Below are 19962 nucleotides of genomic sequence, written 5' to 3'. Positions count from 1 at the left end.
GCAAACACCCCCCCCCCCCCCACCCCCCCAACAATTTCGGGGCTAATCACAGTGAATCCTGTATATAGTGTGATGCTGCATTATTCAAAAAGGTAATGAAATTCCAGGAAACATCAGATGCAGCAGGTACATGAAGATAATTTTGTTTTTATAACCAATTTCAGTCAGATAAATACTAGAATCCTTTCCAATTTTCCCCCCATGAAACTAAAGTGTCACTGAGATTTACAGCCCCCTCAAGTTCTCTTTTCAGAGGAACATTCATTTACATAAACAGATAATCCCAGATAAAAATTTCCATTAGACAAAGGTGAAATGGATCAATTTTCTCTGCCAAGACAAATCTTAAATCTTGAACAGATAGGGTCATTATTACACCAGGCCCATTTCAGAAATAATGTATTAAAAAAAAAAATCAGCCGATAGCAGCCATTTCCAGCTTTCCAATTATCTTTAAGAAAAGCTTATTCTGTGGACAATAAAGCACATTACTGCACAATATGATACAGTCCATAAAGATCACAATGTTTTATGAAAGGTTAAAGAAAGCTCAGCACATTTAGGGGAATGTCATAACCCACAAAGTCTTTCAAGACTTAACCAGAGCCCCGCGCAGGCCATGCCAGCACTGTGCCGCACGTGCGGCGCTGCCCTCCCGCTATCGCAGCGGCGCTTCCGGGGGCACCTGGAGATTGGGGGTCCACATGCCGTCACACGGCCTGGAACGGAGGGCCTGCCACAGCTCCTCTTCCCCCCAGGAGGAAGCAAATTACCTGTCCCTTCTCAGCGTGCTGGGGAGGAGGAGATCCTTGCTGATGACACCATGCACACGGGGTCCCTCTGCCCCATCCTCATGACCAAAGGGCTCTTCTCAGCCCGCAGGAACACCTGGCACATAGAGAAACATGGAATGAGATCACTGTGCTGCCTCTTCCTGCTCCACCTCCACCCTGGGCTGGGCACTAACAGGGCAGAGCCTCTCCTCCCCACCACAGGCCCCTGCTCCCCACCACCTGCTGTGGCCCTCCCTGCAATGCCAGAGCAGAGCATCCAGCTCTGCGGCTCTCCCCCAGCCCCAAGCTCCAGGGGGAAGGCCGGGCAGCTGGGGCAGGAATACCCTCCCATGGCAGGTAAGCCACGCTGCTCTCCAGTGCCACACAAGTTTGTCAGGCCCCTGGGAATGGAGTTTATGAGGGGTGACAGCAGCAAGGAGAAGGTGCCAGAAATCACTGCCTAATAGACACGGCAGTCAAAGCAAAACAAGCAGCAACTTACCTGACTTGATTTTTCATCTAACAGGAGTCAGATTTATTTGCCATTTAACTAACTGCTCCTTACAGACATCACAGGAGGAACAGGGAGAGGAGTGGTATCGGAGTGAGTGACACTTGGCTAGTGTCAGGAAACAAGATCCCATCACAAGAGATAACCTGCAGGAAGGCTTTATCCTGCTCAATACCAAACCCCATCCTGCAGATCCCTAAGCTTGCTCAGGAGTGCAGGTGATAAGGCTGCACAAATCCCTGGGAGAGTTTTAGGCACCACAGGAACTTCAGAGCTGGGGATGTGCTGTCACTTGCTCCGAAGTATGAGAAACAGGAATTACCTGAAACAGAAATGGACACCAAAAGGCACATCTGGACGTGCCTTTCCAAAGCCCTACCCTATACCACAGCATCAGGCGAAGTTATTTTCACTCCTTTGCTAGGAGCACCACAAGACCTCCAGGTGAACCCAACAGCCTCCTGAGTGGGAACCTGGTACAGTGACTTTGTCTGCGGTATTTTAATTCCTTTGTTGTGATGGATCTTCTGGACTGAAAAGCCCAGTGGGACAGAGGCTGCTTGGTGTCATTTACCCTTACAGCAGCCAGCACCCAGGACCTCTGGGTTCTCTTCTCCCCGGCCATCACCAATAGATAATGCCAAAACTGCGGAGTAAGAGCAAGTCATTCCTCTGTGAAAGGAAGGCCACCATCTATCTAAGTGCAAAAAAGATGTGAAACTGCACAAACAATTTTCTAACTTCTCTTCAAGGGTCTTCTGGTTCAACTGCCAAAACCAGAGACATACCAAATCTGAAAAGTCTAATGATACGGAATCCCTATTTGCTGGTAAAACAAATCACCACGTGAGCAGCCATGAAAAGTTCCTTCCTGCATTGCTAGAAATGTGAGTACCTTTTAGTGACACCAGAAGAAAAAAACCTGACAGGACACAGCTGAGCCATTGGACTGTTCACTACAGCTCTATCAGCTCACCAGAGAGCTGGCAGCACCAGTGCGGGATGGAACCGTGCAGGCTGCAAAGGATTAACACCACCCTTGTATCAGTTCTTGTCAGATTTTTCAAGCCATGTTTGTGCTTCTATTCCTGTCCAACAGGAGCATGACAGAAAGCCTGCTGTCACCGTCTACAGCTTGAAACTAATTGTAAACTATTAAAAGAATGACTTTGTGCAGAATTTCTGAATGACTACTGGAATTTTAACCAATACCTTTGCTTTGAAAAAAGGGGATTTTCTGTAAAGTAAATAAATGCCCCAGTGCTGAATGTAAATTAAAAATAATCACAAAACCCACATCTGCTTTATCCCACCCCAAACTGCAAAGAGCCCGTAAACTATAACACTTGTTTTCAACTTCATAAACTCTCCTATCCCACGTGTAAGTAAAGGATCACAGCTCACAGAGGAGGCAAGAAAGAACAACAAAGAGCAGAAGTTCACGTCTATCTGCTCTCTCTTTCACACACACACACAAACATTCAGATTTCACTCTCTGCGGTGGATGAGAGGTGTGACATTTTCAAGAGGGACAATGTTTGACTTGCTAGTAGGTTTAAGATCTCCAGCAGGCTACGTGATTTACTGATCACTGCACAGAAGTCACTGTACAGGAGGGACTTGGGTTGCCCAAACAGGGATCACTGGATCACCTTTCAACTTGAGACTTGGTCCCAAACACTTCTAAATAAAACAAGATAACTGCTGCAACCCAGAAAAAAAAAAAATCAAACAGCCCAGGCAGGCCTTTCCTACGAACCAAGATAACTGTGGTAGATCATGCTGGGGTCTCATATGCCCCATTGTGCAACCTTCCAGCTGGATTTTGAGTAGCTAAGGATGCAGAAATCACAGGAGAAGAAAAGTAATGTTGATGTTCAAAAGCATCAGGCGATGTGATCAAAGCTGTCGGGCGCAGCAATCAGCACGGCTTCAATACACAGAACTTGCAGCTCACTAGAAGACAGTACATGGCTGACTTCATAATTTTATTAAATTGCTTTAAGTTTGAGCTGAGAAAATCTTCCAAGTAGAGCCATACTTCCTTTAAGTGCTACTGGAAACTTTCTTAATGTGTGGAAATACTTACTGTTGCCATCACTGGCATATCAGTCATAACATCTAATGGTGTGGAGATTGTTGCCTTATAAAATTCACAGCTGGGTAGCTACATGGCTCAAGGCTAAAACCTATTTTAAAATCCAGTATTTTAGGAGGGAGAATGTTTATTAAAACATTTTGCCCATTAAAAATATATGACATATCATCGGTCCTTCCATGTGATGCAGTGCCAGCCCTTTTTTAGGCAGTCCACTTGGGATGACTGCTGAAAACCTGGCAAGCCTGTTTGACAAGTCCACATCCTAATAACTTACTAGTCCATCAAAAAACCCACAAACAAACAAACAAACAAAAAACCCCTCAAACAAAAACCCCCAAAAAAGCATTCCAGCAACCTGAAAGAAACTCACCAGTGCCCCTGACGTAGCGTGCCCAGAACTCGCTCACACACAGAGCCACAGTTGGTCTCTTCACGCTGACAGTCACACTGACATGCTTGCTTGATCTCCTCATGGCACAAGTTACACTGAAATAATAATGAGGCTGCAGGTTTTTTGTTGGGGTTTTTTTGTGGTTTTTTGTTTTGGGGTTTTTTTTAAATGCAATGTGGTGAAGAGAGAAATGTTGATAAATATTCTTTCAGCAACTCCAGGGGCATTTGGCATCCACTTCCATTAGCTGATGCATGTCTTAACCTGGAGAACACAAGGATGAATACTTTGAGGCTAAACAAAAAACCCAAGATTGCTGTCTCTTTGACCGATCCCCCACCTGCACAGGAAGGATCCCCCTCGTCCGGGGTGAATCTCCCTCTGCAGCGAGTACTCCCGCTGAAGTCAGTGGGATCACCCACGGAGGGACCGATCGCCAACGTGAGTGACCAAGTTCACCATCTGAGCCCACCTTAGAAACAGCTGGCACATCAATCGTTAATTGAGAAAATTATCTGAAAAGCTCTGACAAAGTTGAAAGGACTTGGATACGGAGACATGGATGTGCAGTCAAGGTCATCTGTTCTCCTGGGTTGTCTCTGCCCATCCTGCAGCTCCCTCTCATTCTGGCTGGCAGTGGCAGGTCTCTCCATGACCTGAGGAACACCACAGCCCTTCCCAGCTGCCTGCGGGACATGCTTCTGTTGGGATTTTGCTTCCTGCAGCATCATGAACAACGAGGCCAGGTAGGAACTAAGAGGTCTCTCTTCCCGAACCACTGACACCGTTTCTGGATAGCCAAGGAGGTGAGGATGAGGGCAGATCAGGCTGCCTGAACGCAAGCAAGCAGCCTGCAGGATGGCAGGTCCTCGGATGTGAGGTGTCAGCCATGTTCAGTGTAGTCTTTGTGCCAGCCAGACTTCTCACAGGTGGCAGAGTTACTTGTTCTTCCTACTTGCTGTGCAGAAGAGAAGGCCAGAGAGCTACAGCTGTTAAAGTCACTTTTCTACTGCAGGAGAGGTTCCTCTGGGAAGTTAACCCAATCACGTCCCGCTGTTCCAAGAAAGCACAGCCCATCCAGTATGTCCTGGTTCTAGTTGACCCCAGCTGAGCCTTTGCTTTGGACTAACTCTCCAGCAAAAAGAACACCATGTTTTGTACTTGAAACAAAAATGTCACCACTGCTAACAACCAGGAAAATAACCCTGACCTCACTGCACATCCCCTTGCAGGACAAAGCATGGATACCGTTATTCATACTTGTACTGTACAAATGTTCCCAAAATGTCAGTCTTCTCTAATGACCCTAAAGAGACTGAAAATTAAAGTGCAGTTCTGGGCAGGGAAGTGACTCTATTAAAAGAGACAGAGAGAGAGCCCATGGCCATTGCCCATAGCTGTTCTGAGCTGCCTTCCAAGTTCTATATATTAACTAAGCCTATGCACCAAAGCCATGTTTTTAACTACTGTCAGCATGGCGGAGTCACTCCAGCAGCAATCGAGCAAGCTGTTCTGCCTCATGCCTCATCACCATTTCTCACACTCTGCATCAAAGCACCAACATTAGCAAATTCAGCTGCCCTTCAAACTCCCAGCTCCAGTCAGGAGGAAGCATCTGCAGCCATTCAACTCCTTGCAAGGCTGCCGAAAAAAGTCCCAGCTTGCCAGGAATACCCAGAGTAGCCAAGCCCGATGGCTCTCCATGACACGTGGCCCTAGGACAGGCAAGGGAGCTGCGAACAGCTCCACATCCCCACGCTGCTCTTGGATTCCCGCTCCAAACCCCTCCCCAGCAGCACAGATCATCTGCAGGCTTTCAGGAGTCACTCCTGCCATTCAGCACGTCGGCGGCAATCAGATCTCAGTGGGGGAAGAGCACACTTCACATGTTGGTACGATCACTCCCCAGTGACACAGCACAGGCTGACACAACCGCGGCTCCAGCACTGTGTCTTCTGTGGAGCACAAAGCTTTCATTCCAGCAGTCACTCCAACAGCAGAACACCGTCAGAAGGCATCCATCAGCTTAGCAGACTGTAGGAAAACAGGAAACAGAATCAAGATGGGCTTTGGGCAAGAGTAGCAGAATTCTAACTCCTCATGGCTCAATGTACACAGCACAGACAGGGAGTTCAATCACTACCTCGTTTTTCCCAGAACACCAGGTTACTGTCATTCCAAGGTCGCAGAGAAAGGAGGAGCAGAAGCAGAACAGAATTCTCAAGACTGGTCAAATCCAAGTGCTCTGCAGCCATTTGTGGGACATGCTGGTGAGTTTTGTATGACTGATGAGATACAGTATACAGCATGGTTTGTGAAAGGGAATGGCAAGGAGGATGCGACTGGACAACAGAGGAAAATTCCAACAGATGCTTCTAAGACTGGGAAATAATCTTCTGTGGACCTTGCTTAATGTTTGACAACCTAAAAAAACCAACCCATTAGCTTAAATATGTGGAATTAATAGATGAAATGGTCAAATAATTTGATGAAAAAAGGGAAAAAATTAGGTAGGAAAGCAGGTTCCAAATTTCCTTCCCTCTCTTGTCTGCCGAGAATTTTTAGTCCAGGTAATAGCTGAAAAGGAGCATTCCAGGTCGCCCAGGCCCCCATGGAGATGGGACTGGGGCATCTACTAGCATGAAAAGTAGACAAACACAAGACATCACGAAATAAGGGATTAAAAGCAGTTGCAGGAGTTGTTACACTGTACTTGGTTCTTCACCGGCATCCCAGTACTTCGTAATACACGGCCTCCTCCTTGGCACTTGTAAGTCTCCATGACTTAATGAAGCTAGACAGAGAATGAGGATAAGAGAGGGAAGATAACCTGTGTGTCTTCAGAAGATCACGGAATTGCAATTTTAGTAATCAAAACAACTGAGAAAAACCTATCTGAAGACAAACTAAGTAGCAAGGGGAAAACCCCAATCTGGCAGGCAGGCAACAATAGCCACAGTGCAGAGAGCTGAACAGGACAATCATTTCCTCCCCATTTCCTGGATCTTTCTGGAGCATTTTGGGAGGCAAGGCAAACCTTCATTTTGATATTGCCAATTCTCAAACCACACCACTGCTACTTAGCAGAGATTGTGGCATTTAGCAACACAGACAGGAAAAAAACATGATTTGCATGTGTTCATCTTGGCAGATGATGAAAAAACAAGCCAAAAGGAAGTGCAGTGAGATGATCCCAAATGCCAGTACCCAGGCCTTGTTTGGATTAAAGCAGTGCTTCATATATCAGATTAAAAAGCACAGTAAAAGTTTGGAAGGAATTTTGGAAAAGGTCAGTTGATTTCAGCATAGGACTCCTCATCAGAACCAAATGAGAACATGCGTCTGTGGCCCTGCTTACAACGACATTCAAATACCTGGAGATATCCGTCAGCACCAGTGAGGCTTTACAGCAAAACCCACAGGATGACTTTACAGAAAGGCTGGTTTGACTTTTAAGTGCCTTACAAACACAATCCCCTTTGGTAAATTTGCTGTCAGACTCCAACCAGGTGAGGGGAGCCTCAGACTTCCAGAGGAACGGTCTGGTTCTTTCTTTAGCAAATTCCCAAACCCACATACTTCTCCAAAATTACCTTATGGACCAAAGCTGTCCACAATGCCTGGAATTTTACCCTCATTGTAAATACATCAACTAAACTTACCCCAACTAGAGAAGCAAAACCTCTCTAGTCAAAATAATTGGTCACGAAGTGCCTTCTGTTGTGGCATGAATTCCAGTTGTGATAAAATTTTATAGGCAGGCAGGAGTGAGAGAGACCTTTAAATATGAAAAACAAAACACCCGAACTCCACAGAAAGGACTTTTTTCCTCTACCAATTTCACTGCAAGCAGACTGTTGTGCTAGGAAACACCACCCCACATGATTAAGAATCTTTCCAAAAGCGGCTTCTCTCTTTCCCTGAAAATCCCTGCAGTTCTCAAAAAAATTCCTTTATTGGCCCCAGACCGCTTCCACTTTCAGAATGTATCCAGAAAAAAGTGATTTGTGAATTACTTCCAGTTCTTTCAGTTCAGGACTCTATTATGCTGCACAATTGTTCGTGTGCATCTGCTTAACGCGGAGGGAAAAGATGTTGCTAAATTGGGAGCAGAACAGTGGGCTGGGCAGGAGAGGTGCCTTCTCCATTGTGTGCACAGGGCGGTTCTGCTGACTGCAAGGGCTCGCACAGCAGGAAAACACCCAAGTGCCATCCCTGCTCTTGCTATTGGCAGCTGTTCTCTTATCACCAAAGAGAATTTATCGCACCACTGACAGATGCTGAGATTCAGAAGCTGGAGAGGAAAGCCAAAGGGATTGAATCAAAAAACAAAAACGCGCCCCCCCCCCAAAAAAAAAAAAGGAAAAAAAAAAAAGGGAAAGAAGAGCCCTACCAAACCAAGTCGCTTCAGTGCACACATCACATGGCATCTCTCCATGGGGAGAGGAAAGAGAGCCGAGTCCCCACGCAGATGTCAGCAGGTCTGTCTGGGGCACTCCTGGAAGCTGCTCAGTGCTAAACTAAGGAGCTGCAGGAAACCACGGGGAACTTGGCCACAAAACTGCTAGTGGGGACAGTGGGAGGAGAGAAGACCTTCAGGGAAGAGGACCTTGAAACCAAGCTTTCTTGGTATTAAAGTCATTATCAAACACAAAGTACTTGCATTCCTAGTGTTCTCTCATGAAGGGAATTGGCGGATCAGGGGTGTCCTGAGATTTTTATTCTTGCACACACACACACACACTCCCTCTCTTTCAAAGCCTCTTTGACTCCCACAAGGCTACAAATCTTAGTTTCTTATATGTGACTCCACTGCATACCAACATCCAGGAATCCATTGCACAGCTGCCATGGCTACTTCCAAGAACTGGAGACAGGATTCCTATCTTGTACATGGCAAGGGGCTTTAATATCTCCCCTCCTGATGTCACACATGGCCTGGTGCACACGGACACTCCATGCACACAAACAGCTACATGGTCTCCGTGGCCATAAAACAGTGCCTATACTTCATCCACAAGTTTTGCCAAATTGCTGCACACAGGATTCCAATATATCTCTCCTGCTTCCTGTCCCCAGGGAAAACACAACTGTGTTTATCACAGGCAAAGAAACCCTGAGCTATCCACCAACACCGCTGTAGGCACAATGCAAAGGAAGATATGCAGTGCCTTGCGCCAACATTCCCAGATGCATTTTCCTAACTAAGGCAGCCTGATAAAAGACTTAATTCCTGGGCACTAATCTGTCTTTTCTGGAAAATTCAGAGCAAGCTGAATTCTCCCAGAGCAGCGGATTCCAACAGTGGAAAAAGAAGTCCCAGAGCACCTCGCGTTTCCTTACTTGTAAGGTGAGAAGCCCCCGAACAAAACTCGGGAGGAGGCATTTTGCCGGGCACTTCAGAGGAGGATCAAACTGGGAGCCACGGCAATTTTAGGAACACCAGCACCGCCCCGATGCGCACTGCTAGGGGTCTGCAAGGCGCGGCCCCGCCGGGTCGAGCCCCGAGTTCTATGGAATGAGGACGAGGCTACCGAGGCAGCTGGCGGGAGGCGGGCCCAGGTGCGGCGGCAGGACGGGCGGTAGCGCGGAGCAAGGCTGACACCTGCAGGGAGAGCTGGGCATGACGGGGAGGATGCCCCGACCCCCGCCTGCCCCGGGTCCTCCTGTCACCGGCCTCCTCCCGCCCCGCAGCACGGCCGGGAGGGGCCGCCTACAGATAGGGAAAGCAGGAGCGGAAGAAACAGTTTCAGTGCCTCAAAAATCAGCACCGCGAATATTTCCAGCCTTTCAGTTTTAAAATTGAACCACTTTGGGGTTTGCTTACATTCTGCCATCAACATTTAAGATATTTGGTTGGGATCATTGTTCTTCCCCCGGCTGCTCACTGGAAAACCAGAGCATAAATGGAGCAGGGCACAAAAAGATCCTGTTGGATCTCACACAGTCCGACCAGGTTTCCTTACCAGCTCGGCTCGAATGGCAGAGTCACTTAGGGAACCTCTTGTTCCCTAAGTAATTTAAACGTGGTGCAGACACACAGTAGCAGCTTGAGCAGGTGCCTCGGGAAGGTCCCGGGACAAAGGATTCCCCGGGCGTTTGTAACCTCCCAGGCTGAGCCCCCAGTCTGGGAGCTTCCTGCTGAGCCATCGGCTCTTGCTGTGTCTCGGCGTGCCTCGTCACCCGCCCAGAGCCGCAGAGCCCCGAGCCCTTGGTGAGGCACAGGGTCAGGTCACGGCTCCTTGCCGGAGGCGTCGGCCAATACTCCACCCTGGGCACAACCTGCAGCTGCCCCCTGAACTACCTGCTCTGAATGTGCTCCTCAGCAGGCAGGGAGGGCGAATGCCCTCTCTGAAAGCCTTCCCTACCTCTATCTGCACAGCTGACTCCAGTCCCAACAGAAAAGTACGGAACCTCTCAAGCGTATTCATCTTTTCTCCCAATTAATCTTACCTGTCAGTAAAATGCAGGACCCAGTGTAGGAATGAGGGCAAGCTACTTACTTACCCAGGAAGGTCAATTTAGGTCAAAGCTACCTTGCACCGATGGCTAATTTCAATCCCTTACACATACAACACAACTGTTCAATACGCTCAAAATAAATAGTGTAAGTAATTAATTTAAAGCTGCCCTAATTGTTTCTCAATCTTCCCTATTAATTTAACCTATAACACTCCTCCTATCAAAGCTTCAAAGCTCTAACTTAACAGCCAATTAAAGCTTCTTTAAAAAAAAAAAAGTGCTGTCAGCGCTGATTTCTTCTGACTGAACCCCTTGAAGCACTTGGGAGTTCATCGGAATTGCACCGGGCTTAGAACCAAAGTGCTTTTTCCAGGTACGATGCTCTCAGTAAGCTAATGAGACAATGGACAATTAAAATTAATTAAGGTTTTTAACTTGGTAGCAACTTTCTGATCACCATTTGGCTTGATGAAAGTGGTTTGACACTGGAGCAAACAAGAAATCTCTGGATCTGTCAGCGGGAGCTGGCAGGAGTGCACACAGTTTTCCCACAGCTCACTGATATCCGGGGCTCTCTCTCACAACAGCTACAGCTGAGGATCTCCCCACAGAATGTGTTTTCTCTATGTTTCTTTCCTAAATTGGTGTTGTTAATTTCTTTAGTAGCAAGCTTAGGCGAAGGGAAAATCCTGAACCAGAGAAGCAGTATGCAAAAGAAAACAGAAACAAAGTAAAACGGGAATGAACCACTCTGGGTCAGGCTCCAAATACATCCCGGGAAGTTGAGACACAGGCAAGTATGTTAAAGCTAAGCCTGCTCAAATATAATTGTGAACAGGATTCCTCTGGGAAACTCCAAGGTCCTAGGGTTACGTGAGGGGGAAAAGGTGCCCAGCGCGCAGAGCAGCCGCGCAGGAGGGAGGAGGAGCTGCCAGCAGGTCTGCAGGGGCAGGAACAACAGCGCTCTCAGGACACTGACACTGAAATCTCAGTGATTGGTACAAATATTCGAGAGCTGCTGCTGAACAAATCCAGCTTAATATGGGGAACCAAACAGCGTAACACAAATCTGGGGGTGACACAGCACAGCTGGTTCTGTTGAACACCTGGCCTTGAGTGTCAGTGTGGATTTTAAACTCCCATCATCCCCATCTTTTACTCCATATTACACACCTCTCCCATGGGAAAACCCCACACACTCCCCACACTGTTTGGTTTAATGAAATCAAAGACCTTTGTAGAGGCCTTCCCCACACAACCTTGAAACCAAAAGTCTTATTATACCTAGGGAATTACTGCTTTTCCCCCACCTTTTTTTTTTTTTTTTTCTTTTTTTAATTAGCAAAAAAACCATTAAAAGCAGCTGGTAAACTACCTACAGCTTTTCTTACTGAGGCAATGCAAACCTTTGGAAGAGTCTTCCTCGTTACTAAGACTTTTTTGGTACTTCGCAGAGTACCCTGGGAAACCCCCAAAATGCTTGTAATCATGATCTCACTTAACCAGACATTGCTCTTGCACAACGCAATTGCCATTCCCGCTGGGAATGACAGCCCTCCGTGTTGTTCAACCTGACCGGTGTGTTCCTGGCCTCTCTCACTAAGGTTTGCAGCCTCGGGCCTACCTGAGAGGAACGGCTGAGTGGCCCAAAGGCACGTCTCTGTTGTTCTGGGGGGCCGAAGGGTCCAGGGGGGCCCCAGGAGGTCCCCGTGAGTTCAGAGGTTCTGAGGAGTCCTGGAGGGCCCTGGAAGGTCTGAGTCTGAGGCACCCCAGGAGTCTGAGGAGTCCACGGTACCTCAGGGAGTCCTGGAAGTCTGAGGGATCCTGGAGGGACTGAGGGGCCCCAGGGTGTCCCAGAGGGTCGTGAGGGTCTGAGAGCTCTGAGGGGCCCCAGGAGCCTGAGACGCCCTGGGGGGTCCTCACAGGTCTGAGGGCTTTGAGGGGTCCTGGCAGATCGGAGGGATCCTGGAAATCTGAGAGGTCTGAGGCACCCCAGCGGTCTGAGGAGTCCAAGGCACCTCAGGGGTTCGAGGTCTGAGGGCTCTGACGGGCCCGGGAGAGCGGGGCGGGGGGAGGGGGAGCGGGGTCCCAAAGGTCTGAGGGACTCTGAGGAGTCCTGGATGCCTGAGGAGTCTGAGGCACCTCGGGGGATCCCGGCGGGTCTGAGGGCTCTGCCGGGTCCTGGGCGGTCCCTGCACGTCTGAGGGGTCCCAGAGGTCTGAGGGCTCTGAGGGGTCCCGGGAGTCTGAGGCGCCCCGAGGGATGCTGGCAGGTCTGAGGGCTCTGAGGGTTCGTGGAGGTCTGAAGAGTCCAAGGAGCCCTGAGGGGTCCGGGAAGTCTGAGAGGTCCCGGGAGGTCTGAGAGCTCTGAGGGGCCCTGGGGGGTTCCGGCAGGTCTGAGGACTCTGAGGGCGGTCCCAGAGGTCCGAGGGCTCTGAGGGGTCCCGGGAGTCCGAGGCACCCGGGGGGTTCCGGCGCCTCTGAGACCTCTGACGAGTCCTGGAGATCTGAGGAGCGCAAAGCGCCCTGACAGGTCCGGGAAGCCAGAGAGGAGCCGCCGGCGCTGCGGGGCTGTGAGGGGGGCCCGGCGGAGGCTCTCGGGCGCCCCCTCGCGGTCATTGGAGGCACAGCACGAGGCGGAGCCGCGCGGTGACGCCATTGGTGGGCGCCACGCGGTGACATCATCACGGCCGTTCCCGGCGCCGCTGCCGGTGCCGCTCCCAATCCCGATCCCGATCCCGATCCCGATCCCGGCCCCTGGCCCGTGAGGGCGGCTTGGGGCGGTCCGATGCGGCGGCGAGCAGGATGCACCAGAAGCTGCTGCGCAGCGCGCACTACATCGAGCTGGGCAGCTACCAGTACTGGCCGGTGCTGGTGCCCCGCGGCATCCGGCTCTACACGTACGAGCAGATCCCGGTGTTCCTGAAGGACAACCCCTACATCACCGATGGATACCGCGCCTACCTGCCCTCCCGCCTCTGCATCAAGAGGTGAGCGCGCCCCGAGGGCCCGGGCCTCCCCTGCCCCCGCCGCCGCTCACCGCCTGCCCCGCCCTGTGTCTCCCTCCCTCTCCCTCAGCCTCTTCATCCTCTCCAACGAGACCGTCAACATCTGGAGCCACCTGCTCGGCTTCCTGCTCTTCTTCACGCTGGGCATCTACGACCTGACGGCCGTGCTGCCGGCGGCCGGCGCCTCCCGCGAGGACTTCGTCATCTGCTCCGTCTGCCTCTTCTGCTTCCAGGTAGGCGCCGGCTCCAGGGCAGTGTCGAGCCCCTCCCGCTGTGCGGGCTCGGGTCACTCCGGGGACAGCGCGGTTTGAGTGGCATCGCTCTTCGAGGTAGAAGCCGCTGTGGTGGCGTCGGATTTCACCTGGAATAAGCTGGGGAAAACCGAGCACAGCTGGCACAGGAGAGAGTCAGTGGTAAACAAGTGCTTTGTCCAGGCCGTGTCTCAGAGCTTCCGCAGCTTGAGGGGGGCCTGACGTGGCTCCAGACAGCACCAGGTCCTGCTGGAAAGGGCCAAGCACCGGAGCACAGAGATCAGTCGTGGCCTGATGGTCGGGAAGGGCAGGAGGGCTGGTGACTTCTTACTTGTCAGATGAATCTGTTTCCACAGCAGACTTCAGGTGTGTCGCCGATGGGCCACTGCAGCTCCTGTGAAGTACACTGTCCTTGCAAGAGCACAGAAAGCCAAAGGCACCATTTGTGTTCTCTGCGGGGTACAGGATGCCTCTGTACAGCCCCAAGTGGGGAAAACTCCCTTGCTGGCTGGGAAAGCACTGCTCTAGTGCTCCTCCCTGCTCTTGCAGAAGGTCACAGAGAACCAAACATTTCTCAGAGAAAAGATTTTAAGCCGGCCTAGGAGCAAACAAGCAGCCTGTGCATAAGAGTTAAATTTCTGTGTGTTCCCTCAGTAAAGGCACACAGTGGGTGCTGGGCAGTCAGGGCAGATTTGGGCTTTGGGCTCTGCCTGTGGCAGTTTGGCCCAGCGGAATTCATCATCCCCCTGTACTGGTGCAGATGTGTGTCCCTGGAGCACTGTCAGCTCACTCAGCCTCACAAGCCCACTTTTCTTACTTGTGCAACTGGTTATCATGGTTTGCAGTGTCCTGCTCCTCCTCTCCCTGCCAGAGAAGCTTTATGGCTGGCTGGCAGGGATCACAAGTGCCTGCACCAAGGTGCACTGCACAACACGTCACGGGCCAGGTGCCTGCTCCAGCTGCAGAGCTGAAGCTTGCTGTGCTCCCTGCTCCTTTTCAAGGAATTAATCCTCCTCCTCTGGCCCTCTGTGTAGGTCTGTATGCTTTGCTCAGTAGGATATCACCTGTTCTGCTGTCACCGCTCGGAGAAGACCAGCCGGCGCTGGATGGCACTGGATTATGCGGGAATTTCCATCGGGATCCTGGGCTGCTATGTGTCAGGCGTGTTCTATGCCTTCTACTGCAGTAATGTGAGTCAGGAGCACATGTCCTTGCAGGGTTTAGTTCCTGTGGTCTCACTGTAGTTTCCATGCTGCAGGAAGGGGGTTCAGTGCAGGTGTCCAAACAGAACAGGAGTGGGGAGACAGGGATGGGAAGTGGAACACGTCCCTCTGACCCTGGCAGAACTGTGCTGGCTGAAGAGACAGGCAAATGCAGGTTTTCGTTTCCAACTGTTGATCGCACAAGCCTCAAGAAAATATTCAAATTCCTCTCAAGGCAGGGAAACTTTACAGGTCCTACCAGTATCCAGTGCCTGATGCTGATCATGGGATGTGTCCCATCACAGGTACTTTATTCAAACAGCATTGCCCACGAGGTAGCTGCTTATTTTCTCTCCATCTAATAGAGGATGAGTAAATGAGTTCCCTTCCAAGGCCTGCTGTGGATATGGCTGTCCAGGACCTGAGCTGGGCTGGTGAGGCACAGGTGCATTGAAAGCATCTGGTGCAGGAAGTGCTTGGAATGAAGGCTGTGGCGCCAGGTGCCCCTGAGCAACAGAGTCCCTTCCCCTCAGTGCCAGCTGACAAACACAGGGCCCTGCACTCAGACCCACGGCTGGTGCTTGCAGCAGGGACAGGTTTGAGGTATCGCTGTGCTCAGTCACTGAAATTTCCTGCCCAGAGCTGACTTTTGCCTGTGATAACAAACCCACAACCTTGCCTTTGTTTCTTTTTGCCCTCAGTACTGGCGCCAGGTGTATTTGATCACTGTGCTGGCCATGATCCTGGCAGTGTTTTTTGCTCAGATCCACCCCAGTTACCTCACACAGCAGTGGCACAGGCTGCGCTCCATCATTTTCTGTTCCGTGTCTGGGTATGGAATCATTCCCACCATCCACTGGGTTTGGCTTAATGGCGGCGTTGGTGCATCCATTGTACAGGTAAAAAAAAAAAAAAAGTCAGTAAGATTCCCTTTTGCTTTTCACTTGCTGTCTTCCTTGAGTCTTCTTACACTTGGGGAAACAATGGGGAAGCAGGAAGAGTTAAAATTCCTTTTAAGGACAGAATGCTTTTGGTCAATATGATCCACATGGGAACACTGAGAAATGTGTTGAGAGGGGGTTGACAGCTTGGGAAGCTTCATTCTGCTGTGTGGCCCTAAAGTTGCACAGTGAGAAGGAAAGCTGGATCCAGGTGTGCCTGTGCCTGCACACAGAGCAACCTGTGCGGGCAGACAGCAGGGCAGGGTGCCAGGTGCTGAGGTGGCTGTGGAGCAGGAAGGAGCCAGTCAGGCTGCATGAGTGCTCGGGGCTGGCCACCCCCACAGCTCCAGAGGACAACCAGGAGACACTGGGATGATGGGACGATTATTTGTTTCCTCTTCTGTTCCCTAGGTTGGCAGCAGAAATCAGCATTTATCTGCTCAGCCCTCTGTCTCCTACGCAATCCTCCTCTAACAGCTCTTTCATGTTACTGTTTTCCTGTTTGTTTCACGACTTGGAATTATGCTGTGCAAGCAGCAGCCCAGTACAGCCAAAGGCAGTCCAGTGTGCCCCAGTATGAACCCCCGTGAAATTGCTGCAGTTACCCAGGGACACCTGATGGTGCTGAAGAAAATGTTTCCTTTTCACAGTGAGCACAAACTGCACACGCCAGGGCTGGCCTGGATGGAAGGCTGTCCCCTGGGGTGAGGGTTCAGCCTAGTCCAGAACTGCTGTGGAATGTGGCAGAGCACCATTTGGAAATGTATGTGGCCTTTATACAGGACATTTCACAATGGCCCTCTAAAAATCCTATCAATAGCAGTTGTGCCCCAACAATTCCCCATTTGGCTTCCCCTGGGATAGCAGGATGGTGTCTATGGTACACATTTTATTTCCATACTTCAGAAAAATGGCCCACTTTTGGTAACAAAACATGCTGCTAATAAAATCCACCTGGTGACTGAGTTGCTGGTTACTGACCACCCAGTGTGAGCCGTCCTGCGGGCTTTGGTGCAGCAGCTGCAATCCCAGCTTAAGTGGGATATGCAGTGCAGTGTCCGTCACCCTGGCTGTTCTGTGTAGGGTCAGGGGAGTGGCAGGCGTCCTTTCACGGACAGATGCCATGTCTGCTGTAGGCTGAACTGAGTAGTTTGTGTGTAGAAGGCAGAGAGGCTGGAATACAAGACGTTTCTGCCCACTCAGGCTTTCCCGGAGTTTGGCATTTGCGTCCCCGTTGGATGTATGCACAGCTGACACAGGCAGGGAAGGAAAATGCAGTGCTGTCGTGCCTTTTCCTTTTTTATCTTCAGGGACATTTTTTTCTGGTTTTGCCTTCTAACAGAATAGGAGAGCTTCCTTTTCTTTTGCAGGAGTTTGCTCCGCGGGTAGTTGTCATGTACTTCATCGCTGCTGTAGCTTTTCTCTTCTATATTTCCAAAGTTCCAGAAAGATACTTCCCAGGTAGGAAATTCTCTTCTGGCTGATTTTTTTTCTGCAGTTAAGCTTCCTGCAGTGTCACAGTTCTTGCTGTGGGTCCTGAACTTCCTAGGAGAGAGGCGACTGAGCATGCTCCCCATGCGGTGTTCCCATACAGAGTAAAACAGTGGGAAGAGGCAGACAACTTCCATCGAGTTCGTTAAAGAACTTTCCCCGTCACCCCTCAAGGGCAGGGTAGCGTGGAGCCCTGCAGGAGGCTGATTGCTGATTGCACTGCATGCACTGGGGCTGCATTTTACAGCTGAACTCCCTGCCCCTGTTCTCCCCCGCAGGCCAGCTGAACTACCTCGGCTCGAGCCACCAAGTGTGGCACATCCTGGCAGTGGTGATGCTGTACTGGTGGCACCAGTCCACGGTGTACATCATGCAGTACCGACACAGCAAGCCCTGCCCCGAGTACGGCACGGACTTGTGAGCCAAGGTACGGCCATTACCACCCTCGGGGAATAGGATACTCTAACCACAAGCTTCAGGAATCCTGGCCTGAACCTCAGGTCGCTGCCCCCGCGTGGGTGCTGACTGGTGCAATGCTTGCTGTAAAGAAAAAGCAGGGATGTGATGCCAGGCACTCCGCCCACCTGTGCTGCTGCACTGGCTGAAGCTCTGTGGAGCTGCTGGCTCCTTGAGCAGTTTTAGAGCAGGCTGGGCTAAGCCCTGCCGGACCACTTCCAGCTCAGTGTCACAATCTTAATAATCTCAAACGATCATTAGTACTTGGCCCTAAGTAGCCTTTCCCTCAGGCTTTTGTCAGGTTTTCAGTCTGCTTAGCATTGATGTGGATGTTGTGGAAATCAGATGAGTTGCTAATTACATGTGCATAGTGATTTACCTCCTTTCCCTGCTCTGTTTCAGAGGCAGCACAAGAGGATTTGTGACTCTGAGGGTCTGGACCTCATGTGATGAGCTGTGCTGTCAAGTACTGAGGCAGTTCCTTTCCTGACTCCTGGACTGTTACCGCTTGCTGGGACAAAGTGTAACTGCAAGCTTTGGTAAACCCAACAGCACTGCCGGGGATCTGAGGGGCATTTCTTTCTCAGCCACTTCCTGCTCTACAGTCAAGTACCAAACAGATCTTCCTGGAGCAGGACAGCAGGAGGCTGAGCTACCTTGGCATGCAGATCCCAGCAAGATGTTTTGTTGCGTGGCAGACGTGAACGGCTCAAGCCAAGGGTGCTCAGGCCCGGACTCCAAGTTTTCAGGTGGTGTGCACACTTAGGAGAACACTCCTGACAGCGTGGCTGTAAAATTGTGAGAACTGTGGGACCCGGTCCTGGATCCGAACCACAGCCCCGTGGGCTGCGCATCCGTTAGCCTTTGCCTGGAAGATGTGCTTATGCTTCAGCGTTGGCACAGGAACATATGAACTGGAATGCAGTGGATTTGTGCCCTGCTCTGGACAAGCTCTTTTCCGTTCCCTGGGAGCTAAGATCACATGATAGCCAGCACACCTAGATCTTCATTGCAGATCTTCCCCCAAGGGGGGTAGTGCCATTGCTTGAAGAAATTTCTCTAGATCCCTTCAGTAATCTGGAATCAGTATTCCGAAATATTCCAGGAGTAGCACTAAGCCTGCGTGTCCATGTTTGTTGCTGTTTCACAATCAGTGAACCTGCTCGGATGCAAATTCCTGACCTTTGGCCTTTCCATGTGCACAAGGTGATACTGCGCTCGTAGACACCGCTATCCAAAAGGACTTGCTGCCACAATCCTGCCACAGTGAAAAGGCTGTCTGGAGTTTCAGGATGTGTTGTGGAACCATCTCTTATAAAATTAACACCAGGGAGCCATGAAATACCCTAGTTATTGGGTAGCTGTAGCTCAGCACAGTTAAGCTCCAGGGGTGCCAGTCTTCCAAACAGCACTGAAATCCTTTGGACTTTGAGGTTAGAGGCAATGATGCTGTTAGGATTAATCCTAAGTGGCTTTGTCCCTGTGGAAGGGGCTTCCCCATACTCCACTGGGAGAGGCCGGCTTTGTGCAGTGACTTCCTGAGGGCAGGCAGGCTCTGTTAGTCCCCCAAAGCTGCCTGTCCCAGGGCTAAGGCAGGGGAATAGGGCTCGTGCTCCGGTCAGGGTGTGCCAAGGACATGGGGAGTGGTGGTGGAAGCTTGTGGACAGGCACCTGAACTCCTTGGGCATGGAGAAGGCATGGAGAGGCTGGTTTTGGTGCTTTTTGTTGTTTTGTTTTTTTTAACTCCAGAAACAAGTATTGACAAAACTGACTCTGTGTTAACAATTCAGCTCCCAGAGCTTTAAGCCTTTCAGTGTAAACACTGAATTTTTAATGATTTTCTTTTAACTTGACAGCCAAGCAAGTTTCAAGTGCACTAATTACTACTACTGACGCCTGACAAGGAACTTGGAAGTATAGAAGTCTGTTTCCAGTGTTATGTGTACAGCAATACTCGAAGAATGTGTCTGTGCTCTGAAATAGTACTGACTTTAGCATTGGCTAATGTATTTTTTTAATGGAAACTCTTAACTACTCTAGCAGTTTTCACCAGGTAAGGAAACTGATTGCCAAGCTGTGCATTTTTACTTGACACAATTTATCAAGCTGCATGATGGTCTTTGGTGTACAGACTGAAGCTATAAATAAATTCCAGTTCATTGACTGTTTCCTTGGAGTAACATCATTCCTGCATCTCATGCAGCAAAACCATAGATGTGAATGGCTCAGCCACGGAACTTGTGCCACATCCTGTGGGTTACACAGACGGGGAATTTTGGGGGTAGCATCTCTAGTTGAATTTGCTGATGAACTCGGCTTTGCAGCCTACTACCACTATTCTTTATTAACAGTCCTGCTGCTGCTTTTTCTGTTCTT

At 50.2% G+C, this 19962-nt stretch overlaps 2 protein-coding genes across 3 annotated transcripts; one reads left to right on the top strand and one right to left on the bottom strand.

Moving 5' to 3' along the window:
• Nucleotides 1–504: 504 nt before the first annotated feature.
• Nucleotides 505–12922, bottom strand: LOC125326668 (basic proline-rich protein-like). The gene is made up of 3 exons (XM_048305124.1): nt 12910–12922; nt 11863–12845; nt 505–888 (listed from the first exon to the last, which is right to left on the bottom strand). Exons 1-3 carry the CDS (start codon nt 12920–12922, stop codon nt 784–786), a joined length of 1101 nt encoding a protein of 366 aa, XP_048161081.1. The 3' UTR covers nt 505–783.
• On the top strand, nt 12905–19754 carry PAQR3 (progestin and adipoQ receptor family member 3). 2 transcript variants are annotated; one of them, XM_048303805.1, is made up of 7 exons: nt 12906–13227; nt 13316–13478; nt 14531–14686; nt 15400–15597; nt 17010–17100; nt 17409–17557; nt 17989–19754. In XM_048303805.1, exons 1-6 carry the CDS (start codon nt 13043–13045, stop codon nt 17549–17551), a joined length of 936 nt encoding a protein of 311 aa, XP_048159762.1. In that variant the 5' UTR covers nt 12906–13042; the 3' UTR covers nt 17552–17557; nt 17989–19754. The 2 variants fall into 2 exon arrangements, with proteins under 2 accessions (XP_048159763.1, XP_048159762.1); XM_048303806.1 differs by lacking the exon at nt 17409–17557 and having other exon boundaries at nt 12905–13227.
• Nucleotides 19755–19962: the final 208 nt, after the last annotated feature.

Source organism: Corvus hawaiiensis, chromosome 5, assembly GCF_020740725.1.
Source record: "Corvus hawaiiensis isolate bCorHaw1 chromosome 5, bCorHaw1.pri.cur, whole genome shotgun sequence".
NCBI classification, from domain to species: domain Eukaryota; kingdom Metazoa; phylum Chordata; class Aves; order Passeriformes; family Corvidae; genus Corvus; species Corvus hawaiiensis.
Note: the sequence above shows the minus strand (reverse complement) of the source record. Positions and strands in the feature narration are given on the sequence as shown.

Excerpts from the sequence above, each read along its gene's own strand:
- PAQR3 (XM_048303805.1), top strand. The coding sequence starts at position 13,043 with ATGCACCAGAAGCTGCTGCGCAGCGCGCACTACATCGAGCTGGGCAGC. Across the intron at positions 13,228-13,315 it reads TCCCGCCTCTGCATCAAGAG|CCTCTTCATCCTCTCCAACG; the intron begins GTGAGCGCGCCC and ends CCTCTCCCTCAG. Across the intron at positions 15,598-17,009 it reads TTGGTGCATCCATTGTACAG|GAGTTTGCTCCGCGGGTAGT; the intron begins GTAAAAAAAAAA and ends TTTCTTTTGCAG.
- LOC125326668 (XM_048305124.1), bottom strand. Across the intron at positions 889-11,862 it reads CACTCAGCCGTTCCTCTCAG|GTGTTCCTGCGGGCTGAGAA; the intron begins GTAGGCCCGAGG and ends TCTATGTGCCAG.